The 20,293-nt window shown below is 42.7% G+C and overlaps 1 protein-coding gene across 4 annotated transcripts in view; it reads left to right on the top strand.

Annotated features, from left to right (window-relative positions):
- The window catches only part of LOC127432055 (phosphatidylinositol 3,4,5-trisphosphate-dependent Rac exchanger 2 protein-like), a 238,069-nt gene that overhangs the window by 135,487 nt on the left and 82,289 nt on the right, over positions 1 to 20,293 (top strand). For all 4 annotated transcript variants that reach the window (XR_007895679.1, XR_007895678.1, XR_007895680.1 and 1 more), the window contains exons 26-31: positions 5,541 to 5,705; positions 7,091 to 7,185; positions 7,556 to 7,638; positions 9,166 to 9,256; positions 18,813 to 18,941; positions 19,823 to 19,864. Coding sequence is in view for 1 of the 4 variants with exons in the window: in XM_051682838.1 (XP_051538798.1) it covers positions 5,541 to 5,705; positions 7,091 to 7,185; positions 7,556 to 7,638; positions 9,166 to 9,256; positions 18,813 to 18,941; positions 19,823 to 19,864 (605 nt within the window). In the remaining 3 variants the exon portion in view is untranslated. The remainder of the gene's footprint in view (positions 1 to 5,540; positions 5,706 to 7,090; positions 7,186 to 7,555; positions 7,639 to 9,165; positions 9,257 to 18,812; positions 18,942 to 19,822; positions 19,865 to 20,293) is intronic.

Raw genomic sequence — 20,293 nt, 5'->3', positions numbered from 1 at the left:
TGAGGAATCGCCATGTACCCACTGGCCGTCCCACCATCGAGGGTAGTGAGAGCGGAGAAGCTCTGAAGCCGGGTCAGGGCAGTATAAGATGCCTGCCACGACTTCGTGAGCTCCTCATACAATTCCAGAAAGAATGGTACCGGGGCGTGGTGTGGCTGTGAGCGGCGCTCTGAGCCCAGGAACCAGTCATCCAGCCGTGAGGGCTCAGGGCAGGGTGGAGGGTTACACTCAAGCCCGACACTCATGGCAGCCCGGTCAAGCATGGCGGTCAGCTCCACATCAGCCTCAGACTGGGTGACCACACCCGAAGGTGGCAACCCAGCCGAGTCATCCATGTCTGACCGTGCCAGCCCGCTCTCCAATTCTGCGATCGAGAGCTCATCCTGCTCTCGTGCCCCGAAAGAGACATTAAACTCGCCCTGGGGCAAGCTGCCTGTCTCATCCCAAAACTTGACTGGGGCAAACGAGCATACTGGGGAACGAGCATACTGGGGAGGTCCGTGGGGGTTCACCCAGTGAAACCACTCCCACTGGGGTCCCCAAATCGCCCCCAGCACTAACCGTCGCAGCCTGATACCTGTAGGTAAAAGGACCGGGGTGGGGAGTGTTCCCTCTGAAGAAGGAAAGCCACGACCGCAACGTTGCCATGGTCATGTTCTCGCAGTGAGAACATGAACCATCCACGAATGCTGTCTCCGCGTGGCTATGGCCTAAACACGTGAGGCAGCAATTGTGGCCGTCAGAAGCGGCGAGATATCGACCGCACCCAGGAACTACACACAGACGGAAAGGTATCTTTAAAAAGACGCTTTCCGTCAGTGCTCACTCTTTTAGAGGAATATACACTTTTAGATATACTCTCTTAGTGTGGCTGTCAAAGCACCCATGGGCGTTCTCTGCACTTATGCTCCATATATCCAACAGCTTAAAATGCTCTTTTTTTAGAGGTGAATGGAAAAGCAGTGGAGTACAAATCTGAATGAGTGGTTGCAAGCTGGCTCCTTTTATACCCGTATGTCCGGGGGAGTGGCATGCAAATTCCACTCGCCAATTTTCATTGGCCTTTTCTCAAATATCAGAGGTGTTAGGGGCTCTCAAGTGCGACCCCTAGTGTCACTACATCAACACAACGTCGAGTGAATGACAGATAGGGAACTAAAACTCCTTTAAAACAATGTACATTTAATTTAGGAGCTATACTGCAGAATAAAAAATTGTTACTGTAGAATGTTGAATGCAATATTTAATCAGGGCTCTACACTAACGCTTGTCCACTTGTCCAGGACAAGTGGATTTTTGAAGGGGCAAGTGAAAGAGAATTTTATTAAATTTATCTTGTCAAATTTCAAATGTCAGTCTCTTTTGTATATGAAAAGAGAAAAAAAGTGTGATTTGACCAGTGAAGTCAGAACTTAATTATAGTTGAAAGTGCAGTGTCAGCTGTATGATGTTAGCTGAATGTAAAGCACAGCTGAAGAGCCTCATGTGTCACATGAAAGCTTTCATACATAAAGAACTGTAGGCAAAGAGACTCATGGATCCAAACCAAGATCCTCCCCTGCAGAGCTTCATCATTGTTCCCTTCCTCCACCTCTTCTTACTTTGATGCTCCGTGCCCCACGCTGTGCACACTTCCTTATTAATTTCCAGCCAATAGCAGTGCCAGGTGCTCTTTTCCAGAATGGCACTCAATGGTGGAGACCTTCCTGCTTTGGCAGGGAGAGGGACATTGTTCTAAAACCACAGAGCTGGAGAACTAGGGCATTTCTAGTGGCCTCTGGCCTTCTCACAAGGGAGGCATCATTGAAATGTTCCTACACTTCTCACTTAGAGAACTGGTTCAGGTCAGAATTATGATTTTTTTTTAGATTTTGTTTATTTTTAGGATGAGAATTAATGTAAGGGTTCGCATTTATAATGGCAACATATTCCACAAAAATATGTTTATAGTGTCCCATCTCATTATAAGAAGCTAAAGGGGGTTGTCTGAAACTCAAACAAGGCTTGACTTGTTTGTGCGTTCATGTGTGGTGAGACCTGGCCACAATCCCAGACCCCCAAAAAAATATTAAAAAAAATATTGAAAATGTAGCTTTAATGACCCCATGTCTCAGAATATGTTGCACATAAGCTAGTTCCAAACACATAGCCTCGTTAAAAGTTTTCTTTGCTGTCCGGAAAAGGGAACCAATTTCTTGCAGAGTTATGATTGTTGATACAGCTCTATATGCATGTGTGGTGAGCAGGGCATGGCCGAGCGGTGTCTGGGCAGAGTGAGGCCGGAGAGATAAGTGGTGAATGAGTTCCACCTGTTGCCACACTGGTCGCGCGTTCCAGTGAGGAGTTGCGGGAGTATTTGAGGACAGGAGACAGCAGCAGAAGGGGAGAGAGAGATGAACGGAGCTGACTGTGTGTAGTGTTGAGCTGAAAAGCCAACTTGGTGTATGTGTAGTGTTGAGCTGAAAAGTCAACAGGGTGTATGCGTAGTGTTGAGATGAAAAGCAAATCTGTATGATGTTAAGCTGAAAAGTGCTGTCATTAAAAGTTTCGTTGGATGTTTACCCGGCTCCCGCTTCCTCCTTCAGAGAGAGAATGTGAATCTGCCACAGCATGTTTTGAAGTTATTAATATTTTGAAGACCTCCAACTTCCTCGAGTTGTTGAGGAAGCCAAAATTTTGTTTGGCTCTCCCCATTCTCACACGCTCAACTTGAGCCACACCTCTTGATGACTTTAGAGCTCTGTGCCCGGCCGTTCTTCCTGTAACATGTCTTTCATGGAGTGTAAACTTTACCATGCTAGGCATATAAGATTTAAAAGGTGGCAGCATGATAGGGTGATAATGTGAGGTGTCTTTTCCACTGTTCATCTGAATCAACGTCTATTTCTGGAGCTACACTCACTGAGAACTTTATTAGGAAGACTTGTACACCTACATATTTATGTGATTATCTAATCAGCCAATTGTGTGGCAGAAGTGCAGTGCATAAAATCATGCAGATACGGGTCAGGAGCTTCAGTTAATATTCACATCTACCATCAGAATGGAGAAAAATGTCGACCGTGGCATGATTGTTGGTGCCAGACGGGCTGGTCTGAGTATTTCTGTAACTGCTGATCTCCTGGGATTTTCACGCACAACAGTCTCTGGAGTTTGCTCAGAATGGTGCCAAAAACAAAAAACATTCTGCAGACGGAAATGCATTTTTGATAAGAGAGGGCAACGGAGAATGGCCAGATTGGTTTGAGCTGACAGAAAGGCTAAGTTGATTCTGACTCTGTAGTGTCTTTATTTTGCAGCAATTTCAGTAATTACGATTTGATTAGTTTTACATAGCCAGATTTTTGACTATCAGCATAAAGTCTGGTCCACTTTGCTGCTTTTTCTAGCAAAGAACCGCCCACTCAGACAGGAAACAGCCGTCTGGTGGACATATGAATTTGGACATAACACATGTTTAGGGGTGGGTAATCCTGAAATTGTTCATTTATTTTAAAGCGTCTTAAACCTCTCAAATATCTTTTAAAGATTCAATGCCATGGATGCCAAACTTGATCAAATCGACTAGTTCTTCCTTGATGCTCACATTGTAACAGTACTTTGAATTTATTTACTGATTAAAAAATCAAGTAGAAATGACAAAAATTATTGTGACACATTAAATAGACGAAAACAAAGATGTACTTATAACAGAATGATGGAACATGTTTTTAACCAATCAGATTGGAGGCAGTGTTCGTTCATTGATGACGTTTTTTTTTTATTTGGTCAAGACAAACAAAAACTAGTTTATTTATATAATGAAGCAATTTTCATAAAAAAAATTCTGTTATAACAAGAAAAAATAATTCTCTAAGATATTAACTATTTACTTACAATTTTTGGTCATATAATCTTTTATACATGTTGAAATAGCCTAATTACATTTTTATAAATTTTGCAAAATGTTTAAATATTTTGTTAAAGGTTGGTCTGTTACCCATCGCTGTCATTTTACACATTATCAGATTTTCTTTTACTTAAATTGTGTGCCCTTATAGTCAGAGTAAAATATGTCAAGACAGAATATTGAGTAAATTTAAAGGAATTTTTTGGTCAAAAGACAAAATTTATGACTAAAAAAAAAAAAAAAAAACACTAATTGGAGCTTGCTATTTTGAGAAAGTTTTTTATTTTTTTATTTTTATTTATTTTTTATTATTTATTTTGTATGCACAATTTGAATCAGACGGACAGTAAAGTGTCTATGGGCTGCCATGGCTGTGCACTTTCAGGTTGAGCCTAATTTGTGATTAACCCCTCTCTGTTTCTCCCTGTCTCTATATACACTGATGAGTAAAACATTATGACCACCTGCCTAATATGCTGTTGGTCCTCCGTGTGCTGCCAAAACAGTGCCGACCCGCCGAGGCATGGATTTTACAAGACCCCTGAAGGCATCCTGTGGTATCTAGCACCAAGACATTAGAAGCAGATCCTTTAAGTTCTGTAAGTTGCGAGGTGGAAAGGCCATTGATCGGACTTGTTGGTCCGGCACATCCCACAGATGCTCAATCGGATTGAGATCTGTGGAATTTGGAGGCCAGGGCAACACCTTGAACTCTTCATCATGTTCCTCAAACCATTCCCGAACAATGTGTGCAGTGTCACATTATCCTGCTGAAAGAGGCTACTGCAGTCAGGGAATACCATTGCCATGAATGAGTGTACATGGTCTGCAACAATGTTTAGGTAGGTGGCACTTGTCCATTTGACATCCACATGAATGGCTGGACCCAGGGTTTCCCAGCAAAACATTGCCCAGAGCATCACACTCCCTCCACCAACTTGTCTTCCCACAGTGCATCCTGGTGCCATTATTTCCCCAGGTAAACGGCACACACATACATGACCGTCCACGTGATGTAAAAGAAAACGGGACTCATCAGACCAGGTGACCTTCTTCCACTGCTCCAAGGTCCAGTTTTGATGCTTGCGTGCCCATTGTAGGCACTTTTGATTGAAGACAGGGGTCATCATGGGTACTCTGAGCAGTCTGTGTCCCATATGCAGCAGGGTGCGATGCACTGTGTGTTGTGACACATTACTCCCATAACCATCATAAAAATTTTCTGTGACTTGTGCCACAGTAGACCTTTTGTCGGTTTGGACCAGACAGGATAGCCTTCGTTGCCCTCACGTATCGATGAGCTTTGGGCACCCAACACCCTGTCGCCGGTTTGTGGTTTGTCCCTCCTCAGACCACTGTCGGTAGGTACTCACCACTGCTGACTGGGAGCACCCTGCAAGCCTTGCTGTTTCAGATATGCTCTGACCCAGTCGTCTGGCCATAACAGTTTGGCCCTTGTCAAAGTCGCTCAGGTCTTTACTCCTGCCCATTTCTCCTGTATTCAACATGAAGACTACAAGAACTGATTGTTCGCATTCTCAGACCGTGACATGTAGCCTTGTTAGGAGATGATCAACGTTATTCACATCACCTGTGAGTGGTCATAATGTTTTGGCTCATCAGTGTATCTCTCTTTTTGTCTTTCTCACAGTTTGCTCTCATCCATCACCCATCCCACTGGCTCTGAAGGGAAGAGCTACATCTCAGCTGAGAGTGAGAGCGAGAGAAGTGAACGCAAGAAAGTGTGTTTCAATGTGGCTGGAGACGAGCAGGAGGACTCGGGTCACGACACCATCAGCAACCGGGACTCCAACAGGTATCTGAGAATCTAATACTCATATAACCCTGCTGAAAAGACCAGCTTAGACCAGTGTGAATTTCCATGCTGATCCAGGCTGGTTTAAGCTGATTGCCATTCCAAATGTATACAGTATTTCACTTGAAGTTCAGTAAAAGCACATTGGTACACTATTATATGTCTTTGTTGTTTGTCATGTTGGTAGGAAGAAAGAGCAAATGGGTGTTATTAATGCATACCCTCTTACCACAAAAATTTATTTTTACTCGTCCGTCCTTTTCTTAATAAATAAATTGAAGTTACAGTAAAGCACTTAAAATGGAAGTGAATGGGGCCAATTTTTGGAGGGTTTAAAAGGCAGAAATGTGAAGCTTATAATTTTATAAAAGCACTTACAATAATTCCTCTGTTAAAACTCATGTATAATTTGAGCTGTTAAGTTGTTTAAATTTTCATTTTTAGAGTCATTGTAGGGGTTTAGGGTTTGTTGACATTAAACTGTCATGGCAACGAAGTTGTAAAATTAACTATAACTTTACACAGAAAAGGTTAGTAAGTGATTTTATTACACTAAAATCATGTTAACACACATTTTGTTTATGTCTTGTGGCAACACTTTTGAAGTATTTTAACGTTTATGGATTGGCCCCATTCACTTCCATTGTTAATGCCTCACTGTAACTGCCATTTTTGCTTTTTTAAATACATTTTTGTGGTAATCAATATTATGCCAAAAATGATGTCGATTGAGCTTAACTTGTTTTGAACCCGGAATATTCCTTGAATAGTATATTTATATTTAACAGTATTAAATTATATTAAGGTTTTCATTCAACTAATATAAAAGCTTTTATATTTTTACACATTCAGATTTTTTCCCCCAGCAGTCCTCTCAAGCTCTCACAGCAGCCGTGGTGTTTCTTCTTGCTGTGTAAATGTTTTTAAAATCTTCATAATTTTTATAGTGATCCCTTGTGCTATGTATATATGTTCTAATTCTTCATAGATTATAATGATCTTGTGTGCTGTGTGAATGTGTTTAAATACTTAAATATTAAATCTCGCTGACTGAATCGTGAGAAGTGCACTTACTTTCTCCATTTTTCCCACAACTGGCTGTTCGTGCCCATAACATATGCCTTTCTTTTTAGCAGGGTAAACAACATCCTTCAGTTAAGGTGTGTTAATGGTCCAATTGTAACAGATCTCACAAAATAAGTTCTCAAGAATTTGCTGTGATGTTAACAGACGTTTTGTGTTTCAAACCTCATTGAAACTCTATCGAATTACTTAGGAATGCTGTTTGATATGGGTTGTGGCTTTAGCACCATTAAGGTCCTGTTGGGTACTGATAGTTGGATCATTTGTTAGTAACACATGAATGTTTGGCTGATTGCTTTCAGTGATTGTAACAGCAACAGGAACTCAATAGCTTCCTTCACCAGCATCTGCAGCAGTCACTGCAGCTCCTACATACACAGTGACGAGATGGACTCAGGTAACACAACCAGACATCATTCTACACACAGCTGCCACCAGAACACCATTGTTTGATAACTCCCCTGATTAATGCTTCAAAACATGAAGGAACATCCATAACTTTAATCAGTTTTGGCAAGAGCTTGGATATGGCTTTAAAATAAGTTCTTCTTATCTCTTTGCACTGAACATAAAGCACACATTTTCCACTTAGTTAGACACACAATACCTGCCAATACACAGTCCCTGCCAAACTGATGGCCATTTGATGCTAACTACTGAACAGATGGAGGAAGAGAGGAGAGGCTTGTTCATTGCTATAACTGCGGCTATGTTAAATCATCTAATGAATACCACTTCACCCTTTCTCTCCGCACACACACACACAGGGGATGAGATGGCAGCCAGCGTGTGGATATCTCACGACAAACAGAAGAAGCTGCATGGTTTCCTGGAGCATCTGTTTAGTCAGGTGTGTGTGTTTGCCATAAGATCCAACAAACTCATATATCCACATGCATGCAATGTAAAACATTTCTTTCCAAAATTTGTGGATTTTACAAACTGGACATTTCAAAACTTTTTTCAACATTTCATAATTTTTTTGTAAATATTATATACAGTATTTTAGTATTTCTAAATTTTTAACCATTCATAATTTGTTTGCAGTTCACTTGTATCATACAATTTTTTTATAGTACCACATTTAGTAAAAATATTCCATGTAATCTCTCAATTAATATAATTATAGTGGAATGTGAACTATGTTGTTTAAAATAGTTTAAGATGGAGAATGTTACACTTCTGTCACATACATTATATTTAAGGTTATTTATAGTTTATTTTGATTGATAAATTATTTCCAGTAGACAAATGCAGAATTAAACTGGAAAAGAATAAGCAATATTATTAAATAATCCACATGGTGGTTTGATTTGTGTTGTAACCTATTTCTCTCCTACTTTAAAGAAGCCTTAGCATGACCTTAGACACCTTACAAAAACAGGCTGAATTCCCTCAGACAATTGAACACTGCTGTGGCTTTTTGCCCAGAGAGGAGAATGTTCTGTCTCCAGACTGTTTAATGAGGATGTCTCAATCACCAGTAAACTGGAGAATGTGCAGCTTACTGCGTCCTCTCTAGACTGCTGTTTAGTTTGTAGCATGCAGGTTTCCGGTGGTGCAACACTCCCAGTTCACATGGAACACAAATGTTTTCAGGTTGACAGGGTGTGAGTTCAAGGGGTTTTGTTTGGGCAGACTGCCTCCCTAGTTAATCTAAGGGCCTGCACCATAGGGACTGGTTTGAAACTTGGCTGCCTTGAATAGAGCACACAGATAGACTCTAGATGATTTTGTCCAGATTTGTTGGCTGTAGTGTCATTTTGCTTAGTTAGCAACAGTAACTGAATTATTTAGATTTTCACCCCCTTCTGAAAAAACAAACAACAAAACAAAACAAATCTAACCAGCCTAAACTGGTTTGCTGGTCTCCCAATCTGGTCAGGATGGGCTGTCATTTGGTTTAGAGGGGTTTTGGGCACTTTTCAGTTGGTCTGGCTGGGAGACCAGCTTGTTGACCAGCCAAGACCATCTTAAACCAGCTAAGACCAGCAAACCATTTTAGTCTGGTTTAAGCTGTTTTTTCCCCTGAATCCTCATATAATTATATGTATCTGTTCTTAGCCACAAGGCCTCCTAATGTTCCATATGTTGCACATGTAAAAAAAAAACAAAAAAAAAAAACATGTCTGAATGTACTCAAACACTAATATTGTTGATCAATATTTTAATATTAAAGTAGACAACATTTAGTAGCTAAATGTCTTAAATACGCCTGTGGAAACAATTAACAATTTCTCTTGGCCCACCCACCCAAAAGTTTCTGGCTATGCTACTGAACCAAATAAGACCAGCAAACCATCTTAGGTTGTTTTTTCAGGAGGACAACATTCATTTCCTACGTTATTTTGATATTTAGCACTGGTTTAATATGCAGGTGGAGTCCATCACCAGTTTGTTGAAAGGACCAACTGTGGCTCGGGCCTTTGAGCAGACAAAGAGCTTCACGCCGGGACGGGGACATCAAGGTATCAAGAAATGTTCTCTGTTAATTAAATAAAATGTGTTTTATCAGGAACTAAATTCCTATTGGACTGCGCTTATTCATACAATAGACCTGAGTCAATATTCTTTAAACTGACCTTTTGGAAGTGACCACTGCATTTAAACCCGGAATTGACTACCCTAAATTATAGCTCAGTGTGTAGATGAAATACAGGAGTCATTCTCATAAACAGACACTCAAAAGAGGAGAGACAACTGTATTTAGCTGCAGAGTGAACATGACCCTTGTGAAGTGAGTTACATTTGCAAAAGAGAGTGAAAGAGGGTAAGTTAAGAGGAAAAGGTCTGTGTGGCAAATTTGCTCACTGTACAGGAGTAACATAAATCTGGGGCTGTGTTTTACGCCTAAAGGGTTGTTGGCATAAGGAAGCGGGGCTGTAGGTGAGGGTTCCTTTTGGCTGTGTGACGGTCTCAGTGATTAACGTCAGCTTTGTCCTTACGGCAAATCAGTTCTGTACAATTCCTTTTATCTGGACAGATAAATAACACTAGACTACTAGAGATAGTCTAGGACACTTCCTCTGTCTTATTTGAGGACAGTAGGGCATTAGACTTCTAGGGATTGTCTAGGTCACTTCCTCTTTCTGATTCTAGATATTTTACATAAATTCCAAATGGCATTTTTTGCACCCTTGAACAGCACTGCAGGAAGGAGATGCTATTCGTAGGGTCGTCCTAAACAAGTGAGCAGAATCCATATAGATTCCTTTCACGAAGAGCCTTTCCTCAAGGCTGTTAGCTATTTGTTTAGACAATGGCCACTTTAGGGAAGCCAATTTTTTTTATTTATGATCACATGATACTGGGTAGTGATTCCTCACAATTAATTTTGAAAACTGAGATAATTTATTGTAGGGATTTAAAAACCTCAATTGCTCTCATTCACCCAAAGACTATCAATGGGAAAAAACATATGTCCTATGTACATTTTTATTTTATCTATTTTAAATTTCAAATTATATTTGTAATTTCTGTGGTACTAGCCTCTGAACTAAACAGTGAACTAAAAAATCAGAATTTTGTGGGAAAATTAGCTAAATTTTTATGATAATAATTTCACAATGCAAAAAAATAAAAATACAATAATTCTTATGATTTTTTAAAGATTTTGGGGTTGAAATATGACCTATACATTTCTTTGTGAAATTCACCCTTATAGAAAAATCACTTTCAGTTTTATTTTGAGAGGCTTTTTAATGGTTGTGCACTGTCCTTGACAGTGTAACGTGTAGGTGCTGGACAGAATGACCCAGGAGCAGAGGTAACAGTTCCAAAAATATTTATTAATAAAGCCAGTAATGCACCACCATGCAGTGTAGAGAGTAGTGTTTTTGTCAGTGGAGTGTGTGCGTCATGGTACTCAAGAGGGGATTGCAGAATCCTCCGTAGAAGCTTGGTGATGAGAGAGGTGTCCAGCGGACAATGCAAGCAACAGCAGAAGTGTAGATCCCCATCAAATCAAATCAAATCACATTTATTGACACACAGCCATATACACAAGTGCAATGGTGTGTGCAATTCTTGGGTGCAGTTCCGATCAATATAGCAGTCGTGACAGTGATGAGACATATACCAATTTACAAAAACATCAAATTAACACAACACAATTTAAAGTCTAATATACACATATTTACATACAACACAATATACAAATAATAACATACACTGTACAGTATACAATACGCACAATATAGATACACATTCAGTAAAATTAAAAAAGTATATATAGTAGTATATATAGAATGTACAGTAGGTTGTATTGTACTGTATTGACATTCAGGCTGTCGGTTGATAGTAAGTTGTTAAGAGAGAATATATATATAATAATAATATAATTTATGACAGTCCGGTGTGAGATATAAGAGTAATAGTAATAATAATAAAGTGCAGTGCTGATGTATTTTGATCGTGGGAGATCAAGAGTTCAAAAGTCTGATTGCTTGGGGGAAGAAGCTATCATGGAGTCGGCTGGTGCGGGTCCTAATGCTGCGATATTGCCTGCCTGATGGTAGCAGTGAAAACAGCCCATGGCTCGGGTGGCTGGAGTCTCTGATGATCCTCCGAGCTTTTTTCACACACTGCCTTGTATATATTTCCTGGAGGGAGGGAAGCTCACCTCCGATGATGTGTCTGGCAGTTCGCACCACCCTTTGCAGTGCTTTGCGGTTGTGGGCTGTGCTATTGCCGTACCAGGCGGAGATGCAGCCAGTCAGGATGCTCTCTACAGTGCAGGTGTAGAACCGTGTGAGGATGTGGCGGTTCATTCCAAACTTCCTCAGCCATCTCAGGAAGAAGAGGCACTGATGAGCCTTCTTCACAATGACTTCAGTGTGGATGGACCATGTGAGTTCCTTAGTGATGTGGACACCCAGGAATTTGAAGCTGCTGACTCTCTCCACAGGTGCTCCATTGATGGTGATGGGACTGTGTTCTCTGTCTTTCCTTCTGAAGTCCACCACAAGCTCCTTTGTCTTACTGACATTGAGGGAGAGGTTGTGCTCCTGACACCGGTGTGTCAGAGTGTGCACCTCCTCTCTGTAGGCTGTTTCATCATTGTCAGTGATCAGACCTACCACCGTCGTGTCATGAGCAAACTTAATGATGGCATTGGAGCTATGTGTTGCCACACAGTCATGTGTGTACAAGGAATACAGTAGTGGGCTGAGAACACAGCCCTGTGGGGCTCCAGTGTTGAGGGTCAGTGATGAGGAGATGTTGCTGCCATTTCTAACCACATGGCGTCTGCTTGACAGGAAGTCCAGGATCCAGCTGCACAGCGAGCTGTTTAAGCCCAGAGCCCGGAGTTTCTCATCTAGCTTTGAGGGCACTATGGTGTTGAATGCTGAGCTGTAGTCTACAAACAACATTCTCACATAAGTGTTCTTTTTTCCAGGTGGGAGAGAGCAGTGTGTATTGTAGATGCAATGGCATCATCAGTGGAGCGGTTGTTGCGGTAAGCAAACTGCAATGGGTCAAGAGAGAGAGGCAGCACAGAGCAGATGTAATCTCTGATTAGTCTCTCAAAGCATTTGCTGATGATGGGGGTCAGAGCAACAGAACGCCAGTCATTTAAGCAAGTTATTTTTGATTGCTTTGGAACAGGCACAATGGTGGATGTTTTAAAGCATGTGGGGACTACAGACAAAGAGAGGAAAAGATTGAAAATGTCTGTAAAAACACCAGCCAGCTGGTACGCGCATGCTCTGATGATGCGGCCCGGAATGCCGTCTGGGCCTGTGGCTTTGCGGATATTCACCCGTCGGAAGGATCGGGTTACATCCGCTACAGAGACGGAGAGTGAACTAACCTCTGTAGCTTTGGCCACGAGAGCTCTCTCCATGAGGGCGGTGTTATTTCCCTCAAAACGAGCATAAAAAGTATTTAGCTTATCCGGGAGAGAGGCAGCGGTGTTCACGGCTGAGTTTTTATTCCCTTTAAAGTCCGTGATGATGTTAATTCCCTGCCACATGCTTCTAGAGTTGGTGGTGTTAAACTGTCCTTCAATCTTGTTCCTGTACTGCCGTTTTGCTGTTCTGATAGTTTTTCGGAGGGCATAACTGGCTTGTTTATGCTCCTCCGCATTCCCGGAATTGAAAGCGGAGGTCCGCACATTAAGTGCCACGCGAACATCGCTATTTATCCATGGCTTCTGTTTCGGATAGATCCATATTGTTCTGGTCGGAACTACGTCCTCCATGCACTTTTTGATGAAACACATTACGCTATCAGCATAATCCTCGATGTCGTCATCAGAGGCGGACCGGAACATCTCCCAGTCCGTGTGATCAAAACAGTCTTGTAGCATAGAGTCTGATTGGTCTGACCAACACTGGATCGTTTTGAGGGTGGGTGCTTCCTGTTTCAGTTTCTGCCTGTAAGCGGGCAGAAGCAGAATGGAAGAGTGGTCTGATTTGCCAAATGGTGGGTGGGGGAGGGATTTGTAGCCATCCCGGAAGGGAGAGTAGCAATGGTCCAAAACCCTGTCCCCTCGTGTGTTGAAACTAATGTGCTGGTGGTATTTTGGTGCGACTGATTTGAAACTGGCTTTATTAAAGTCCCCGGTCACAATGAACACGGCCTCAGGGTGCGCGGTTTCCTGCTCACTTATACTGCCATACAGTTCCTTGAGTGCCCGGTCTGTGTCGGCTTGTGGGGGAATGTACACAGCTGTGATAATGACCACTGTGAATTCCCTCAGTAGCCAGAATGGTCGACACAGAAGCATGAGAAATTCCAGATCAGGAGAGCAGAAAGACTTAATAGAATGTACGTTCCTCTGATCACACCAGGATTTGTTGATCATAAAACATACACCACCACCTCTGCTTTTACCTGAGAGGTCTTTCGCTCTGTCCGCTCGGTGCACAGAGAACCCCGCGGGTTTCAGCTCACAGAGCTTGTTATCCAGAGACTGAACATTTGCCAGTAGAATAGTGGGTAGCGGGGGTCGATTTGCGCGGCATCTTACTCTGATGAGAACGCTGGCTCTGTTTCCCCTTTTCCTCCTGCGTTTCCGCGGCCGAACAGCACAGACAAAGGGCTCCACTGGTGTGTTTGTAAACAGCGGGTCGGCATTAAGGAATTTGAAGTCCGGTTTACAGTGTGAAATTGCTGAACCAATGTCCAAAAGTGTTTGTCTGTCGTAGACAATAAGGCAGACAACATCCAAGACAAAAAACATAAGAATTGTGAACAAAACAAACAAAACACTGCCATGTTGTTTCGGAGCTCGCAACGCAGCAGCCATACTCGGCGCCATCTTGAGTCACGCGGGCATAGAGTGGAATTCCTTTGTGGATTGCCAGGCTGAACTCAGCGAAGACTGGAAGGCAAATCACAACCTGAACAACACGGGCAAACCAACAGAGTGAGAAGACAGGACCAGCTAGACAAGGAGAGCGAGGTTAGTACTCAACTTAGCATAATAATCTGGCAAAGAAACAGAGAAACATAAGGGCGTATGTAGGGAGTGCAATCAGGCTGGAACAGGTGTTGCTTGACAAGCAATCAGTGGCATGATTTGCACTGCCCTGAGAACAATGATCATTCCCATGGAAACGCTGAAAACTGTGAAACACGAGGGAGTGAAAATGACAAAACAAGCCTAACAAACCTCTGGGCTTACCAGAACCGTGACAGTACCTTAAGACAGTGCGACAGACAATAAGGACTCCAAGCAAGAACAGTGTTGGTATTGTGCTTTACCAACCAAGGATGCCCCAACACTACCAGAGCTGATGGAGACAGAATAAGGAGGAATGACAACTGTTCCGTATGATTCCCGGAGATAAACGTGACCGCCTCAGTGGAATGAGTTATGACGGACAGTGGTGTTCCGCTCAGGGTATGGGCGTTGATAGGTTCATCTAGACGAAACATGGGAAGCCGCCATTTGGATGCTAATTCAAGGTCCATAAAATTACCCTCAGCGCCGGAGTCAATCAAAGCAGAAACAGTATGACAGGCCGATCCAAACTGTAGTCAAGCTGGAAAAAGTGTCCGATGTCCAGGGGATTTATCAAAAGGTGTTGCGCTCGCCAGTAACCCCTCTCCTACCGAGCGATGTCTTTTCACGGACAGGCGGCAGCAAGGTGAACCGGGGCAGCACAATACAGACACAGTCCATTAATAAGGTGTCGTTGATTCTGCCTACTGGAGATTTGAGTCCTGGCGACTTGAATGGGTTCTTGATCAGGTTAAGGTTCAGGCGAGTATGCTGGTGAGGCAGAGCGGGCAGGATGATCTACCGCCATAGCATGTGGAAAGTGCCGTCGGCAGTGATGGCGATGCAGAGCGAGGCGTTGATCGACTCGAATAGCCAAATCCACCAAATTGTTGAAGCGTGGAGGTAAATCCAATGAATAGATCTCATACAAAATGTCATCAGAAAGCCTGTATAGAAAGCAATCTCTCATAGCGAAATCATTCCATTCACAAGAAGCAGCAAGAGTGTGAAAATCTATCGCTTAATCCTTAACACGTCGATCTTCTAGGGAGAGTCCAGACAAAATCCTCACCATCTCCGGACTTTGAGCCAAGCGATCAAACACTCGGTGGAGCTCCGAAATAAATGTCTGATATGAAGCGCAGCAGGGATGTCGGTTGTCCCACATAGCAGTGACCCATTCACCAGCCCTACTGGTGAGGAGTGTAATGACACAAGCCACCTTCATGGTGTCCGAGGCGAACATGGAGGGTTGCAACGTAAAGAACAGGGAACACTGTGAGATGAATGCGCTGCAGGATTCAGCCTCACCTGAATAAGGGGTAAGACACGGAATGCGGGCTTCAAAACATCCAGAATACACAGGCGTCGCAGGGGCTGTTGAGGAAACCTCCCGCAGAGATTCAGGAGTCGGAGATGGGCGGAGCTGTTGCACATAGGAGGTGAGAACAGCGAGACGTGAGGCCATCACCTCCAAAACCACTGGTCTTGCTGACGTCCCTGCTGTAAAAGGGTGGAGTGAAGAGTGGAATCCTCTGCTGGGTCCATGTTGTGGCAAGATTATTCTGTAATGTGTAGGTGCTGGACAGAATGACCCAGGAGCAGAGGTAACAGTTCCAAAAATATTTGTTAATAAAGTCAGCAATGCGCCACCGCGCAGAGTAGAGAGCAGTGTGTTCGTCAGGGGATTTATCAAAAGGTGTTGCGTATGTAGGGCGTGCAGTCAGCCTGGAACAGGTGTTGCTCGACAAGCAATCAGTGGCATGATCGGCGCTGCACTGAGAACAATCAGCGTTCTCATGGAAACGCTGATCATGCCAGTCGAGCGTGCCTGCGGAACACGAGGGAGAGAAAATGACAAAGCAAGCAAAACAAACCTGCGGTCGTACCAGAAACTTGACAGACAGATGTTTGTCTTCTTAATTTATCTCATGTCACTCTGTGGTAGATTTCTCAGAGCTCATAGTGAAATATAGTATAATCGCTGTTATGAATGAAATTAGGGATGTCCCGATACCGATACTGCTATCGGAATTGGTTCAGATTCTGCACTCATATACTTGTGCTCCTAAAAATGCTCAGATACCAAAAACTGATACTAACTGACGTATGAATGTAATTTACTAAACATTCAGCACACAAATTAAAATCACATTATGTCCTAGTGTGATTATTAAACTGCAAAGGCTGCAATTTAATGAGATAAATATAAGTTTGCATGTGCTGCGTGCTTCAAAGTAAATAGATCTTGTTTTAAGAATGTTTGAATGTAAATGTGAAGGGGCAGTGGTGGCTCAACAGTTAAGGCTCTGGGTTACTGATTAGAAGGTTGGGTGTTCAAGCCCCAGCACTGCCAAGATGCCACTGTCAGGCCCCTGAGTAAGGCCCTTGACCCTGCCTGCTCCAGGGGCACCATATCATGGCTGACCCTGCACTCTGACCCCAGCTTAGCTGGGATATGTGGAAAAAGAATTTCACTATATATGTGCAAATGTATAATGTGTGATAAATAAATAAAATTATAATTAATTATTATAAGCCAGCTGCACATAACAAGGAGCTCTAAACACCATCATAAGCACTGCACACTCTGTTTGTAACCGATGACAGCGAGCAGAGCACTAATCCACTATTTAGCGCACAGCACATAATGAGATAAATTATAGTTTGCATGTGCTGCATGCTTCAAAGTAAATAGGTCTTGTTTTGAGAATGTTCGAATTTAAATATGAAGCCAGCTGCTCATACCAAGGAGCTCTAAAACACCACCATGAGCATTGCGCACTCTGTTTGTAGCAGATGACAATGAACAGAGCTCCAATTCACTATGTAGCATGCAGCACATACAGACTAAATGGAAAATAGTATGACAGAAATATACACTGCCTGGCCAAAAAAAAGTTGCAGTTTGGATTTAAGGTAGTGTTATGATCTGGGGTTGCTTCAGTTGGTCATGTCTAGTTTCAGCAACATTATGCGGCAATAAAATGAAGTCAGCTGACTATTTGAATGTACTGAATTACCAGGTTATCCCATCAATGGATTGTTTCTTCCCTGACGGCACGGGTGTATTCCAGGATGACAATACCAAGATTCATTAGGCTCAAATTGTGAAAGAGTGGTTCAGGGATCATGAGAAATAATTTTCACACATGAATTGGCCACTACAGAGTCCTGACCTTAACTTCATTGAATATTTTTGGGATGTGCTGGAGAAGACTTTACGGAGTGGTTCGACTCTCCTGTCATCAATACAAGATCCTGGCCAAAAATGTATGCAACTCTGGACGGAAATAAATGTTGTGACACAGCATAGGGTGGTCGAAACAATGCCATGACGAATGCACAGCGTAATCAAAGCTAAAGGCGGTCCAACTAAATATTAGAGTAAGCGACTTTTTTTGTTGTTGGCCAGTCTGTCTTGTGTTTCGTTGTCTGTATTGGTGTGAGCACACGGTTTCGGTTGATTTCCCTGCCGTGCGCTCTTCGGTCAGTCTTGTTTCTTGTCTGGAGCATGTTGTCTAGACCCTGACCCTTCTGTCTGGTTCGGTTTTGGTTTTGATGTCGGGATCCGGACACTCATGTTCCATGTCTTGTCTTATATTGGCGTGAGTGCATTGTGCTTGTCATCTTGGCGGCATTCACTCGCGTCAATAATCTATGTCTGTCTTTCGCGGATATGCATTGCACTCGCTTTGCGCTGTGAATCCGGGTCGCTAGCTGTCTTCATATTGTGTTGAGGTTCGGTCTTTTTGGTCTGAGGTGTCGGGTGTGTGTGTGGCCGGACTCTCGCACAGATGTCCTGTCTCGTTTCGTCACCTGTTGCGTGCATCGTGTGCCATTTGCCTCGCAATGTACGCTTAGGTTTTGTTTAGTGTGGGAATTTGTTTGGCATTGCTACACATTCTCTTGTCTGTTCTGTCGGTTGGCATGAGCGTATATTGCCTTATTGTCTTGGCGACGTGCGCTCATGCCATTCGGGTGTTTTGTTGTCTTGTGTGAGCATGTGGCTTTGTTTTGTTTCTGAATCGCCACGTGTCTCTATGTCTGATGTCGTACCCCGCTTCCTTGTTTGCCTATTATTAGTGTATTAGTCTCACCTGCCCTGTCTCGTTAACCTGTTGATTCCTCTCCCTATTTTAGTCTCCTCGTGTTTGCTGTCCAGTGCCAGTTCATCTTGTTTCCTGTCTTGTTTGTTTTCTCATGTCGGTCCTGCCAGTCAGTCTGTTTACTCCTTCCCTGGTTTCCGTAGCCCAGTCCAGTTGGTCCTGTGCCCTGTTTTCCCTACCCCAGCCTGGATACCCTTTTTTTGTCATAAACTTGTTTTTGAATTCTGCAATTGGGTCCTGTCTCTGAAATTCCATGACAGTCTTTGCAGCACACCTTTATGATCATCATGTTTTATGATTGGTACTACAGTATCTACTGTAAGGACAGCAGGGTGATTAAATCAATACAGCACTACATTTTTTGGGTGAACTATTCCTTTAAAGCAAACAGAAGTTGTCTGCTTGTTTGTACAATCACTGCTGTGCATGTTTGACTCCAGCGGTTTTGTGATTGTTTTTGGACAGAGTTCCACCAGGACATGGAGCCCAAACTCAACTGCACCAAGAAACTGCGGCTTCACGTCAAGCAGGATCCATGGAACCTGCCCAGCAGCGTCCAGGCTCTCATACACACCATCACCATGTTTGCAGAAGGTCAGTCTTCACAACACAGACATGCACAAACACACACATGAGCCTGGCAAAAACTAACCACTCTTAAGCAGCTCTTACTAGGGCTAGAAGCTTTGGCGGTAGAGGTTGGAGGGAATATTTCAAGCACATTCCGCTACATGTGAATTTATGAGGAGGGAGAGTGAATATTTGGCTTGAAATCCCCCAGGTCAGTTGTCAGCAAGGGCTGAACAAGCACTCTACTGCTTTTTAGCTTCCCTCTGCTGCTGTTTGTGTGCTCGTGTATAAGTGCCCAACCTGATGAATTTGCAGGAAACATAAGCTGATGATCGTTATAGTCTAGTCTGGTGTGTTTAAAAGTCTCTTCCTCTTTATTCACACTTCCCATTTAATATCTAAAAAGAAAATTAAATATAAAGTAGTGCTATAGTTATTTTAGGAATAGCAGCACCTTACTTAGAATGTTAATTTTTAGGTGGACTGTCCCTTTGTCATCATTTACTTGCCCCCATGTCCTTCTGTGGAACACAAAAGTAGAGGCCACCATTCACTTTCTTTATATGGAAAAGAACAGCTTGGACATTCTGCTAAATATCTCCTTTTGTGTTCCACACAAGAAACAAAGTCATGTGGTTTGGAATAACATGGGGGTGAGAAGATAATGACAGAATTTATATTTTTGGTTGATCTATTCCTAACATAAGTAGACAGAAGGGTACATTCACTAAACAGTTGCGGCAGTTTTGTGTATGGTATTTCAGCACAAAATCCTGGCACAGAAAGTGCGTGCAAATACACAACGCAATTATTGCGCTCAGTTCATTCTTAGTTTATTACACCCTTGAGCATGTTTAATAATTGCACTTATTTCATGATTCATTTTGCTTTTTATTTTTCTCCAGAGGTGAAAACTCGGCTACTGTTGGTCTTACTGCAGTACACAGGTGGGTGTCGATTAAACCAAGTTGACCCCAAAAATGTGCATATTATGCAAATACTCTAAAAATAAACATATGGAACATGCATCAGTCTTTTTACCAGGCACCTATTCACAGCTTATGCTGTATAATCTGTCATACTAAACAGTAACCATTCTTTTGAGGTCACCCTGAATAAATTACACTCAATTGAGAATTCCACCGCACAGCAGTTCCACCACACCTGCACAGGCGGCCCCAACATCCTCCGAGAAAAATTATCCACATGAGCAGAGCCCTAAGAGACTTCTATAATCCCCTTAAGGAAATATAATGTAATAAAAGAAGCCATAATTTCTCAAGGCTGTGATGAGAAAATGCAAACATTTTGGCTGGGCAAATAAAGAAACAGCCTCTTGTTATGGTGTGTAATGTGTGCTCATTGTGAATTGTTTC

The sequence above is a fragment of the Myxocyprinus asiaticus genome, chromosome 41 (assembly GCF_019703515.2).
Source record: "Myxocyprinus asiaticus isolate MX2 ecotype Aquarium Trade chromosome 41, UBuf_Myxa_2, whole genome shotgun sequence".
Lineage (NCBI taxonomy): Eukaryota > Metazoa > Chordata > Actinopteri > Cypriniformes > Catostomidae > Myxocyprinus > Myxocyprinus asiaticus.
The sequence above is the reverse complement of the archived record's forward strand: the minus strand, read 5'-3'. Positions and strand labels throughout refer to the sequence as shown.